Source organism: Cervus canadensis, chromosome 30 (assembly GCF_019320065.1).
Source record: "Cervus canadensis isolate Bull #8, Minnesota chromosome 30, ASM1932006v1, whole genome shotgun sequence".
Taxonomy (NCBI): domain Eukaryota; kingdom Metazoa; phylum Chordata; class Mammalia; order Artiodactyla; family Cervidae; genus Cervus; species Cervus canadensis.
In genome coordinates, this window is record NC_057415.1 from 37,344,499 (window position 1) to 37,358,520 (window position 14,022).

The 14,022-nt window shown below is 47.8% G+C and overlaps 1 protein-coding gene across 1 annotated transcript in view; it reads left to right on the forward strand.

The window, feature by feature from the left end:
- The window catches only part of PAPPA (pappalysin 1), a 253,157-nt gene that overhangs the window by 116,657 nt on the left and 122,478 nt on the right, over window positions 1-14,022 (forward strand). Inside the window, exon 9 of the mRNA XM_043453579.1 lies at window positions 3,930-4,021. Coding sequence (XP_043309514.1) covers window positions 3,930-4,021 — 92 coding nt within the window. The remainder of the gene's footprint in view (window positions 1-3,929; window positions 4,022-14,022) is intronic.

The following is a 14,022-nucleotide window of genomic DNA, read 5'->3' on the forward strand; positions in this document are numbered from 1 at the left end:
TTTGCTGAAGTGATGTAGCTCAGGAATATATATATATATATATGTATGTATATATATGTGTATATATATATATGTATGTATGTATGTATCCATGTCTTAAACGTCCTGCACCTATAATTTCAAAGCTGAATTATCTAGATTACAATACGGAGGGGGGTAATAATAAGGATTTTTAAGTGTTGAATTATGATGCAAACCACCTGATTGCCAAGAAGTTGACTCCTCAAGCATACAAAATAAAACTCCACACTTGTCAGAGATTGACATTGATGGTGTGCTATTGCCTCATTTAAGATCCTCATCCAGGTGCAACAATCCAACATGAACATATGGTTTCAGGCACTTAATGTAACAAAATTGGGCAAAGGGAAGATACTGTTTCCTTCCACATGAAGACATCTACTTATAGCTTTTGATACAGCTGTTTTCTGATAGAACCCTGAGCAAGTGAACAAGATCATCTCCAGGGAATGTGCTGAATCTTTTGTGGGTCCGTGATTAAGCTACATATCCAGAACATCCAGGAAACAGTCACGGTCATTGCCAACAACCCATAATTGTGACTTGGGATTTTTTAATTTAGCAAGAGGAATAAAAAAGAAACTCACTATGTGTAGGAACTGGTCTACAATTCTGTCTATCCGTTTTGGAATCAGATATAGATAGAGCTTCCTTGATGGCTCAGGTGGTAAAGAATCTGCCCACAGTGCAGGAGACCTGAGTTCAATCCCTGGGTCGGGAAGATCCCCTGGAATAGGAAATGGCAACCTACTCACTATTCTTGCTTGGAGAATCCCATGGACAGAGGAGTCTGGCAGGCTACAGTCCATGGGATCTCAAAGAGTCAGACAGGACTGAATGACTAACACTTTTACTTTTCAGAGATACACTGATAAAACACTGCAAGCAATATCATCACTGACCTAAAACTGCTGGTAGTAGTAGTAATTTAAATATCATTCTGAGCAAGGTTTTTTAGTATTTTATACCTAGGATTAATAACCTTCATAGACGTCAAATAGGTATTGAATTACCTGCAGGTACAAAATAGTTGCATTCAGTTTTCTACCAACTATGTCAACAACTGTTTGGTACCTAACCTAAGCAAAAAAAAAAAAAAAAACTTTGAGGGTGAGAAGGACTGTTATCTTCTTCACTAACTGGATTTTTCATGGGATGATACATGCTAATTTGCTGTATATATGCAAAGGAATTTATGAAGAAATACAGATAGGCTCAACACTCAGTGAGGCCCCTGATGAAAAAAAAGCAGTGGATGACTGTTATAATGATAATTATAAATACTTATTGAGACTCTACTAGGCAGGAGGCACTGTGCTACACTATAACCCCCTTGGGTCCTTCCAACAACCATGTGAGATAGGCCTTATTACCTTACTTCACAGAAGAGACACCTTGCCCCCAAAGATTAAAGTGGTTTTCTGAAGCTTACATACTCAGTAAGGAGCAGAACCAAGATGTAGGCCTAGGACCCACATTTTTATCTGGATTTTCCATTGCCTCGCCGTGACTGATGGCGCTGCAGAACTAACAAGTGAAGGGATAGCTCCCTGCTATCTCCTCTTTCCCAGACACTGTGCCAGGCGTCAGGGTGCTAGGATGACAAAGCCTCTGTCACATCCTTTGACTTCCTAAAGCCTAGGGCGGGGTGCTCTCAAGTAACAGGCAAAGGTGGTTGATCTGACAAGCGCTGTGATAGATGGAGCCCCTCGTCTCTGGACTCAGAGAAGATGGCCACCCACTCTAGCCTGGGAGGTCAAAGAAGGTTTCTCAGAGCTTGTCTATCTAATGATAGATCTGGCATGCCTAGAAGATATTTGTGGTGACCCTAATGTTTTGCTTAAACCAATAGAACGTACTGTTTGGGTGGTGAGGAAAGGAGGGTTAGAAGTGTTCTTTGTGGCTTTAGGGAAACCAGCCCAGGTTAAAAAAAAAAAAAAAATCTCTCCCCAGATAACCTATGAAATAGTTAAGAATCACAAGGCCATCATTGATTTCCAGTGTGTAAGATTTGCTTGAATACGGGCCCAGCTTGGAATATAGAATTCCTTGCTAATGGCTTTGCAAGCAGGAGAGAAGTGGGGGGCTCTTCAAAGATCAATGCAATGTCCTAGTCATCATAAGCACTGATTACAAGGCCCCATACTGGTAACTCTGACACGTCCTAAAAGCAACAAATGTTTCCCCGTGTTAATTGCCGGGGTAAAAGGCAAAGTCTGAGGCCCCTCCCAGGCCGGGACTCCCAGCCGGTCTCTGGGGAAAGAGGGACAACTGCCACAGCCTCTCCGGAGACATCCCAGGACAGATGGGTGGGCGTGGGGACTGTGGCTGACCGTCCGCTGTGTGCAGCAAACCTGGCCCGCCACCTTAAGTTACCTCCCATGTTTACGCCGACACTAAGGAGCAGGTGTAATTATCTCCATTTTAACCCATGAGAAAACAGACTCAACACCCAGAAGAACACTGTTTAGGGGATTTTTCTATAATAGTGGAAGTAGATTCTGTGCTCTCTGATCCAGTTGCCACTCGCTCCATCCAGCTATTGAGGACTTGAAATGTGCTTACTGTGGCTAAACAATGGAAAGTTTGTTTTCAATTTTTGTTGATGTAAATTGTCAAAGATAAAAAGATCAGAGGGAGATTAACCAGCGGTCCCCCACCTTTTTGGCACCAGGGACAGGTTTCATGGAAGACACTTTTTCCATGGACTGGGGAGATGGGAGATGGTTTAGGGATAACGCAAGCTCATTACATTTATTGTGTGCTTTATTTCTATTATTATTGCATCAACTCCACCTCAGATCATCAGGCATTAGGTGCCAGAGGTTGGAGAGCCCTACTAAGGGACTTGTCCAAAGTCACACAATTAGTTGGGAACACAGGGCTCTAAACCCAAGTTTCTGTGACTAAAGGGATGGGAATTTTCCAGAAAGTGGTAACACATCCAGTCTTTCAGTTGTTAATCCTCTTTCTCTTCTAGATCCAATTCAGAGAATGTGGCTCATTTTCTGCCCATCCTAACGACTGCAAAATCATCCTTCAGTGATGGAAATAATTCCTTAAAAAGTACGGGGAGGCGTTTTTATTTCCTAGCAGTGTAGGTCCCAGGCCTTAGAGTTCTTGTTACCATGAAATGACACAGCCAACAGAGAAGGCGGTGTTCTCTGATCTAATAAAGATCAGATACCTGAATGTGTGTAGGAGACAAAACTACCTTTATGTGCACTGGGGTTATGACAGAAGGGCCGGAGCAGGGCACAATGAAGAACAGCATTTATACCTTGCTGCTACTGCTGCTAAGTCACTTCAGTCGTGTCCGACTCTGTGCGACCCCATCCCTGGGATTCTCCAGGCAAGGACACTGGAGTGGGTTGCCATTTCCTTCTCCAATGCATAAAAGTGAAAAGTGAAAATGAAGTCTCTCAGTCATGTCTAACTCTTGTCGCAACCCCATGGACTGCAGCCTACCAGGCTCTTCTGTCCATGGGATTTTCTAGGCAAGAATACTGGAGTGGGGTGCCATTGCCTTCGAAACCCCAAAACTCCCTTCAATCCCCCATCTTAGAGTGGAAGTGCGATTTTCCAGAAACAGTAGCAAAGTCTGGTTCATTGATTCATCCTCTTCTTCCTCCCCTCTGACTTACTAACTTAACAGAGGAGATCTCAGCGAATGAGTCTGAAGCAGGAATTCTACTTTGCCATCAGAAACTCCCAGTAAGACAAACATAAGGACCTCACAAATTTACCTTGCACGCACCTCATTTGGAAGAAACAGAAACTCAGACAGGGGAAGAAGGGACCTGCCCGAGACCTAACCAAAACGTTCCTAGCCCCCAGCAGGCTTTTCCATGTCCCGTTGGGTTTCTGAAGCTAATGTGACAAATTTTCCTTCCATATCCGTTCTGCAGAAGCCAAGGTGAAGAGTGTGATGACATGAATAAGATCAATGGGGATGGCTGCTCCCTCTTCTGTCGGCAGGAAGTCTCCTTCAACTGTATTGGTAAGTCTGCCCTTTCTCTGGGCCTCACTGAAGAAGTGGACGGTGCCGGATGGCTGGTCAGTTAGAAGAATAGCAATGGTTATAACTAAATGATGATTCACTCCTTTCTATTACGCATATGTATTGAGTGCCTCCTGGGAGCCAGACACTGTTTTAGGCACTAGTGAGCACAGCCAAGGAAACAGACAGACAGAGGGCAGGCATTCTGCCCTCCTGGAGCGTATGTTCTCATAGGTGACGGTGGTAATGGATAACCCTTCTGATCTAGCTTCATCTTACACTGACTGCTCTTCTTCATGCCAGCCGTCTGGGATGGTTATTATTTGTGTAGATGTTTAAGGCTTTTATTCTTCCTTTAGAGATGAGAAAAACACAGAAGCCAGAGAGCTTGTGAAACGTGTCCAGAGTCACACAGGTTAGGCTTGAAGACAGAACCAGGACTTGGACCTGATCTTGTCTGATTCTTGCACACAAGCTCAGTTCATTTTCCTCCACGGCCTCCAGCCAGGATCCAGGCTCTCTGACTTGAGGAAGAGGAATCGCAGACCAGCCCATGTTTAGAAAGCAAATGTCCTTTTCCCACCTTCAAGGAGTCAGATGGGAAATTTGTTTTCCTCCGCCTTCTCCAGGAGTCTGGTTGGTTATGTTGTTTTAGCCCCACTTGGGAGGCCCCTGGTCAGCCTGGGGGTGGGGGGCTGGTAAACAGACAAGGGTTGGGGGGCAGGGATGGAATTTTGAGCTGGCCCAGATGAGATCATGCTTCCTTTAAGATGCAAATCGATACCTGAAGATCAAAGGTCCCCTGGCTAATCCCCTGGGCTGGAGGTGAAAACTAATCACAATTCATTTGCAAGTACAAAAGACAGAGGTGCTCCATCTAAGGAAAGGAGGAAGCCCTTGGTGGGAAGATTTCTCTCTGAAAGGCAGTTTTCTTGGAGGACTGGAGGGGAGGAAATGTCATTGGTTCTTCTCTTTGCAGCACCTCACAGGCAGCTTTTAGACCTCCCTCCTCCTGGCATGCTGTGAGCTCTTTACCACATATCATTTACGGTGTGTTCCATTCTCAAACATGTTTATTGACCACTTACTTTCTCCTTGGCACCAAGTGAGGGCTGAGCAACACAATAGAGGCGCCCCACACCTCTTCGTAGATGGAAGAAAAGGAAGACACGGAGGGGGGAAGGACAGCAGAGTTTCCAGGCAGGGACGTCGGTATTTAAAGTGCAGACTTTTTTCCCTCTCTATCTGTTGATTTGAGTATGATTCATAATAAAATCTTGATATGAACCTAGTGGTCTGGTAGGAAGAGCCTTGGATTAAATGTCAGAAAACCAGGCACTCTGGTCCCAGCGATGCTGAGAACATGTTAGTTGAAACTGGCCAAGTCACCTCCCTAGTCTGGACTTCTGACTGACCTCCCATAAATTGAAAGGATTATATTAGGTGGTCTCTAAAAGCCTTACCTGCACTTCTACTGTGTGGTTTCCAAAGTGTGTGACTATTTCTCATAATCGTGAGCTCTGCTCGAACCATCTCTCACCATGGACATCATCCTCATGACACCCAGGAGTACACTCAGATCCTGCTGGACGATGTCCACCCATTTTACTAGCATTAAGATGGCATGTGGCTCAAGGGCTTCTGGCCAGAGTTAGAACGTGGTGAAGTTAGGATGGTAGGGTCTGTGGAACAGGTCTGCAAGTTACAGTCCATGAGCTGGAACTGGTCTACTGCCTGTATTTGTAAATAAAGTTTTCTAGAATGTACCAGGGGCCTCCCTGGTGGTTCAGACTATAAAGAGTCCTCCTGTAACGTGGGAGACCTGAGTTTGATCCCTGGGTTGGGTAGATCCCCTGGAGAAGGAAATGGCAACCCACTCCAGTATTCTTGCCTGGAGAATCCCATGGACAGAGGAGCCTGGCAGGCTACAGCAGTCCACGGGGTCGCAAAGAGTCGGACACGACTGAGCGAATAACCCAGAATGCAATAATACAGGATGCTCAGTCATGTCCTTGTGACCCCATAGACTGTAGCCCGCCAGCCTCCTCTGTCCATGGAATTCTCTAGACAAGAATACTGGAGTGGGTGGCCATGCCCTCCTCCAGGGGATCTTCCAGACCCAGGGATCAAACCCATGTCTCTTGCATCTCCTGCATCGGTAGATGGATTCTGCACCACCTGGGAAGTGCTAGAACACAGTGCACCCGTCTTTCATTATCTGTGGCTGCTTTTTTGCTGCAACCATAGAGCTGAGTAGTTGCAACAGGGACCCCAGGGGCTGAAGAGCCTAAAATATTTATTTGGCTCATTACAGATGACATTTCTTGGTCCACAGATTTTGGGTCTCTGATATTATTGGTTGCTAGAGACTAGTGCAAAGAGGAGATGAACATTATGGCATGGTTCACCATTTCTTAGAAAAAATAACTGCATTTTATACCTACAGAAGTGGGGCCTGGCAGACTCAGAGTCGGGTCCTCTCTTGCTTTACCTCTAGAGGCATTGCTTCCCCACCTACACTTTGGCCCAAGTAACTGGAACAGACCCTGATTTTCAAGCTGTGTTCACTGAAATACTTAAGAGGGGTAAGAGTGAAGATGAGGACGTTACCAAGAGGATGAGACTTGGAACCTCCGGATCTAGTTTATATTGTTATTTTTTAAGAATTTATTTATTTATCTTTTTATGGTCTCACTAGGCCTTTGTTGCTGCGTGCAGACGTTTTCTGTTTGTGGCGAGCGGGGGCTCCTCATGACAGTGGCCTCTCTTGTTGCAGAGCACAGGCTCCAGGCACGCGGGCTTTGGGCAGCACGTGGACTCAGGAGTTGTGGCTCATGGGCCTAGTTGCCCCCTGGCCTGTGGAATCTTCCCGGACCAAGGGAATCCGCGTCCCCTGCATTGGCAGATGGATTCTTAGCCACTGTACCACCAGAGAAGGCCCTCGATCTGCTTCCCATACGATTATTCCCCAGTAGATCCTAAATGTTCTGCTGTTGCTGATGACATGTATTGAACACCTATCATATGCTGGACACATTTCTAAAGTGTCATTCTCCTAAGAACTCTTTCAAGTACCCTTCATTTACAAACCAGGATGCTGAGGCGTGGGGAGGTGAACTAAGGATATGCAGTCAAGTGGTAGAGCTGGGACTTTCACCCAGAGAGTCTGACTCTAGGGCTCATGGTGAGGAGCTTCCTGCAAAATATTTTTTTTACCAGACAGCTCTTGGTCTGGTAGAGCTTTGGGAGTGTGAGCAAGGAACATACTGCTGGGGAACAGTTCACTTAGTGAATTAATGGAATGGAATACAGAACTGTCAGTGGTGTGGACAGCGTCCAGGGAAGGCTCTGCATTCCCCCTGCCTGTTGACTGTGGCTGTGTAAGAGGAGGCACCTCAGTTAGTCACCCCCACCTCACCATGTAGGAGTCCATCCTAGGCACTCCGAGGGACAGGACATTCCAGGAAGAAAGGAGTCTGTCCAGAGATCCCGGCGCCTAGGAACTACATTCCAAGAACAGACTCCATGGCTTTAGAGGAAGAAAAACATCTTCCTCTAAGAAGAATAACAGAAAAACAGACAGTGAATCTGTGGCTCCCAAAAGATCCAGCTCAGATGAGTCAGAGAAATGGGACTGGAATGTGGGAGGCGTTGCTGGGGTGGATGTTGTTCTCATCATGACACATGTCAAGACGCTGGTCAAGGTGTTAGCCAGAAGAACAGGCTTGAATGAGACTTAACTTGGGTTGACACCATGACTTAGACATGTGACCTTGGCTGAGCTTCAGTGTTCTCATCCTGAAAATGGGAGCAGGCCTGGGACTTCATTGCGGAAGATGTTTACCAATATTTGTGGACACATTATTTCAATCCCTTTCCCAGATTTAGGAAAGAAGTCTCCTTGTTGTAATAATAGTGAGGCAGAGCCCCACCACAGAAGCTGGTAATGCAGAGACTTCCCTGGCGGTCTAGTGGTTAAGACTCTGCATTCCAGTGCAGAGGGTGTGGGTCCAGTCCCTGCTGGAGAAACTAAGATCCCATATGCCTAGTGGCAGGGAAACCAAAAGATGAAACAGAAACAATAGAGTAACACATTCAATAAAGACTTAATAAAAAAGAAAAGAAGTTAGTAATGGCAGCACCTCTGACCCCCAGTCCTCCTTGTAACTGAATGTGGGCACGTGACCTACCCTCTCCCCTGATCACCAATCAGACACATCAGCCCGAGGATGAATCAGAAGACACAGGGACTCTGATTCATCAAAGCAAACCCATTTGATGAAGATGGTAGGAGCGGCCACAACCCACGTGTTTCCAAAGGACCACTGACAGCACCCAGCAGTCGTGCGGAGATGACTTTGTGCAGCCACAGCTCTGAGATGTCTTCGCAAGAACAGTCCTGGGGCTTCCCCGTGAGCTCAAAATCAGCCTTCAGAACACTCTCCAGCCCTCCCAGGGAGTCTTCCATCAGTACCCAATATTCTTTGAATAGATAATTCTTGTTTGCTTGTTTTGCCTGACTTGGCCAAAGTTGGTTTCTGCTGATTGTCGCTTAGAAGCCCTACTGAATGTTGTTGTCATCAGATGCGGTGAGGTCCAGCCCTGTTCCCAGCAAGTTGAATGTGTTTGGTGCACATTCCCCAGTACTTCCCTCGGTGAGCGTTGGGATGGGGGTGAATATCTGCACCGCCCACCACGTGTGGGTACTCACCAGGCAGCCTGCCCTATGTCATGCACCTTTGTTTAAGGTGAGCCTGTGGGAGGTGTCTTACATCCAGATGAGGGATCTGAGACCTGCTAGGATGCCCGAAGGGGCTTCCCAGGTGGCGTCGTGGTAAAGAATCCGCCTGCCCATGCAGGAGACGCAGGTTCGATCCCTGGGTCGGGAAGATCTCCTGGAATAGGAAATGGCCACCTGCTCCAGTGTTTTTGCCTGAAAAAAACCCATGGACAGAGGATCCTGGTGGACTATAGTCCTTGGGGTTTTGTGAAGAGTTCTGACAAGACTGAGCCCAGAGCATACACACAGGATGCCTTCACTTGTCCAAGGTGACTCATCTCAAAGAACTGTGATTCTATCTCCAGACTAAGCACAGAGCCTCTCTGCCTTCTCTCGGAGGCAGCTCTGCCTCCCTAGCTGAATGACCCCTCACTCCCTCCCTTCCTTTCTTCTTTCCACGCTTTCTTCCCCCCTTCCTTTCCTCCTTATTTGTTTTCTTGTCGCTGACCATCGAGCCGGGCTGATGTTTTCCCTGGCTCTGGCACCAGCAGCGTGAGGGTGGGTGGCAGATTTATGGTGGCGTTCTCATTCACGCTGCAGAAGCCCACACATCCGGAAGGATTCCCAAGGTGCCAATGTGTTTTTATGCAACAGCCCGGGACTTCCCTTCCCCACTGTCCCACCCCCAGAGCCCTCATCCCCAACACATAATAAGTTGCTTGTTAATAGGAGCACCACCCACAAGACCTCTTAGGCAATGAGGCTGCGTCCCCGGCAATGTGGAAATTATCTTGTCCTTTCTCCCCCTTTTCACATATAACATACCCCAGGCCTGAGGTTTTCGGTTAAAAAAAATGTGGTATCATCAGTAAACTGATAACTCTCCGCACCCCACCCGGAGCGGCTCTGGCTGGAGGCATTGTTCGCAGAGTTGGGAATTCTGTGTCTAAAGCACTGAGTCATAAACTACAGACAGGCTGCTGATAAAGGCTGAAGAGGGGGAGGTAATGGTCGAATTAGTCAGACAAAATGGGAAGCATCCCCAAAAGGGGTCATACTCAGTCATATATCTCCAGTGGGTGCTGGAAACATGCTACCTTCGGAGATGACATTTAAGCCATTATAGGGGTTGTGATTGTAGAAAGCTCTTCGTGCCATGTTGATTTACTGCCCCGGGTTCTTCAGGAGAGCTGGGGTCTCAGCTCAGACTTGAGAGCCTGGGTTGCAGCTTGGGATCTCCCCTGGGGGGCGTCAGCCTCTCCCTTGGTGAAATGAGAGTGAGCGTGCTGAGGGTCAAAAAGCTCCCTTCCCCTGTCTGACAGTGAGGAATCCTCAATTTGTCAAACATCCATTTAAGGGTTTTGGGGTTTCAAATCCTGCTTGAGGCTAATATATAGTTAAGCAAACAAAGCAAACGGATCCCCACGTCGTCTTTTGCAGACACAAACACACACGATTCCCAGCCTGGCTCTCGTTCTCAGCCCCTCCCCTCCCAGCTCCTCTCCCCCATTCCCTGCCATTAGCCTCACTTTGTCTCTGGTCAGGACACAGCATTCCCAGCCCTGTCCTAGAGCCAGGGCCAATAACTAAATTATCTGTGCACAGATAAGGGGGCGGGGGGAGGAGGGATCAATCCATTTCCCCACCAGCCCCTGGGAGGGGCGGGGGTCACCGCGCCTTGTGGCCCCTCTGTCAGGCTGCCCTGGCCTGCTCCCAGCCAAGGCGAGAAAGGAAAACAAGAAGATGAATCGCTGTGTCTTCTTGGTGGATATTCTGATGAGAGTTTAGAACACCACTGACTAAAGGGGAAAATAGCATCTGGTAGGGGGAGGGGAAGAGGCGGAAGCATGGGCCCTGCTGGGAGTTGTGTCTATTATTATTTTTCTAACAACGTGAAATCGTAATAGATGACCCACCTCTCACCTTACCAAAAAAAAAAAAATTGAAGTAAGGAAAAAATAAAACATCTCCTGGCCATACATAGTTTTTCAGACCTCCCTCTGTGGAAAACATAGTGACTGTCGCCAAAATACCTTCTTGAAATAAAACTTCTTTTAACTTGAAGACCTGTCTTTAAAAGAAGGAAAGAGAAGTGTTAGTGGTAGTCATGGAGGTGGTGATAATGGTGGTGGTCTGTCAGCTAGAATGGGTATCATGCTTAGTACTGGCATCATGACACATACCATTCATGATTATGGACATGGATTTTGGGTGAGAAGCAAGGTCCAAATAAATTTTCTCTGTGCCTCAGTTTGCTCATCAGTGAGATGGGTTAGTAATAGTCCCTGCCTCTCACAGTTGTTAAGATGAAATGAGGTTAAGTAGGTAAAACATTTTATAAGTGATACCTAGTAGGTGATACGTATACACTTGCTAATGCTGCCGCTGTTGTCACCGATGTCATTAATTTGAAACTTAGGTCCATCTTCCCAGGAACCCGGTGACATAAATGATGTTGATCTCAGTTGTGTAGAGGTTCAGAGAGGTTAAATAGCTTGCCCAAGGTCACATAGCTGGGAAAAGCAGAGATGAGATTCACAGTACCCAAGCAAAGTCTGCACACTTGACCGTGAAATTATTTCATTTATCAGGCACCCAACTGGACCAGCTTCTGTGCTAAGGGCCCTTTTGTCAAATGATTTTGTTTACCCTTCCCGCCACGCTGCTTCCTCAGAATAAGGGCGTCCCTTTTGCTGATGAGGAGGCTGGAACGCTGAGAGAGGAGGTGAATCGTCCTAAGTCATACAGCCAACTGGGTCAGAGTAGGAGATTTTAGCTCCAGTCCCCCTGTTTTCAAAGAGTGCATCCAGCATCCAGATGAGCCCCACCAAAAGCCGTGGAGAGCCTCGCTTTTCCACTGCTTCGGCTGTGTTGCCACTGACACTGCGGAAACAAAAGTGAATGCAGAGATCCTTCCTGTGCCTTTCTCATGAGTCATGAAAATGACAATTTTCAGTTATTATCACCCTATAAACATTCTACTGCACAAACCCCAGGCCCTTGACTTAGGGCCATTCTGTGTTTGGGGCTGCATTTTTGTTTATAATAGCTCACCCTCCATTGAATATAGCCACATTGTGTTTTAGCCTAGGAGGAGTTTGACACTTCAGTCCGTTGTCATGGCAATGTCAGGCCAAGGAGCCTGAGTTCAAAGGTCTATTGATTTTAATCACTCCCTGGGTCAGCTTGAGCATCTCCCATCCTCTCTCTGAGTCCCAGTCTTCTTTTCTGGAAAATGGACATAATCATAACACAGTTATGTTTAGAGAAAGATGGAAAGAGAGTCTTTAGCGTGTCCAGCACCGTGCATGGCAATCCGTAGACATGTCTACTATCTTCCCCTCCCATTTGCCATCTTAGTTGTGAGGGATGCAAAGGCCACAGGTCCATCTCTGGGACAAATGGTCCTTAGCTGCATCCTGTCATCAGGAGAAGTGACGGAGGCCCCTTGATCTCGGTCTCCCCAGCTATCACGTGATAAATGAGCTCCGGGACTCTTCCAATCCTGACTTCCAGAATTTAAATCCCAGATCGTTATTGTTTTTAAACTGGGTATTTTAAAAGAAATGAGGGCTTGGGGAGGGGAAAGGAATTCCTTTAACCCAGAGGGTCAAAGGGGGTCACAGAGGGGACAAAGACTAGGGGAAGCGAGGCGATGGGGCGGAAGGCTGCTGTGCTGGGCGGTCTAAAGATCTGAGGTCCTCAACCGGGAGGTCTGATGGATGCATTCACACACCCTCGAGTCAGCACCGGTTAGGATCAAGCCTGCCATCCAGCCTCAGACCGCGGCTTACCACCTCCTTTAGAAGCCCGGGAGGCCTACCCCACAGAGAGGCCAGTCAGGAATGAAAAGAAACAGGATGGCCTCAGATGCCAGAAAGGAGGAATTCTCGCCCTCAGTCCAGGTTGGCCTCGTGACTCCCAGGGAGGGGTCAGGCTCCGAAAGGACTCAGAGCTTTCCTGAAATTGAGGAATTAAGACCACACTTTGATGTGCGCGTTTGAAACGCAGTCCACATCCAAGACAGGTGAATCTGGGTAGCGGAGAACAAGGGCTTCTCTGTGGCACTTAAAGGGACCAGAGACTGGACTGCCGCCGCAGGGGCCTTCTTGCTGTGCATCTGTGTGGCCAGGACTTCAGGTCCGAGGGAGCCCGCAGAGGGGAGAGGCCTGGGGGCAGGAGTCTTTCCTCGTCCCAGGCTCGCCCTCTCCTCTTTCCTGAGGACCGTGGTGGGTTGGAAGAGACATTTAATATTCATGAGCTGTGATCGCCACTTGAAGGGAGTACCCTGGGGGAAATTGAAATATTAAGCAAGTGGGGGATATAGTCCTAATTGTATCCTCCTCTCCTTTTGGGGCAGAGAAGTAATGTGCTTAAAATAAAATGATGGATGGGCAGTCAGGACTGTGTGAAACCCCACAGCTATAGTCTGCAGAATGGAGCGGCTGTGGGCGCTAACGTAAGCCAGGCCAAGGATGGTGCAGATCTGGCGCTGAGTCACATCATGCATTTAGTCACACAGTTACTGATGTCTGCTGGGTGCCGAACACCGTGTTGGTGGCAAGGGAGATGTCCGTGAACAAGGAAGGCCAGGGAGGCGAAGGAAAGAGCTCTGGCAATTATTGAAATGGAATTGTTGGAAATGCCACTGAGTGGAAATGTGTAGGGGTGTGTAAGTGACCAGGCCGAGAGAGGCCCCCTTGGAGACAGGACCTTCAAGTTGAGACGTGAAGGTTGAAGAGAAAGTGGACAAAGTAGGGAGATGGGGAGCAGGGTGATGGAGCAAGGATTGCAAGTTCAGACTGCTAAATCCTCGAGGCAGGAAAGAGCTTTCAAGGAGGTCGGAGAAAGTCCTCGTGGCTGGAGAGTGGTGAGGGGTGGAAGAGGGAAGAGGTTGGACCCCGCAGGTTTGAGGACTCCGGGGAGGGTGCTGTTCCTGGCAGGAAAAGAAGGGAAGGCACGTCGTTGGTGTGCAGTCTACACACGGGGACAAGCCCTGCCCAGGGGCCCAGGAGGCTTGCTTAGATCAGGGGTCAGAAACTACTGCCCATGGTCAAACCACACGTGCTGTCTCTGATGGCAGATCAGGTTTGACTGAAACATCACTGTGCCCCTTGGTTTAGAGATCTGTGACCGCAGAGATAGCCGAGTAGTTCCCAGAGACCCTGCATGGCCCACCACGTCAAAATATTCACTGTCTGGCCTTGCAGGGGAGAAGTTGCTGACCAACTGGGGCATAGATGGATGAGTCTATAGGTGGGTGGAAGATTAGCCAAGCAGG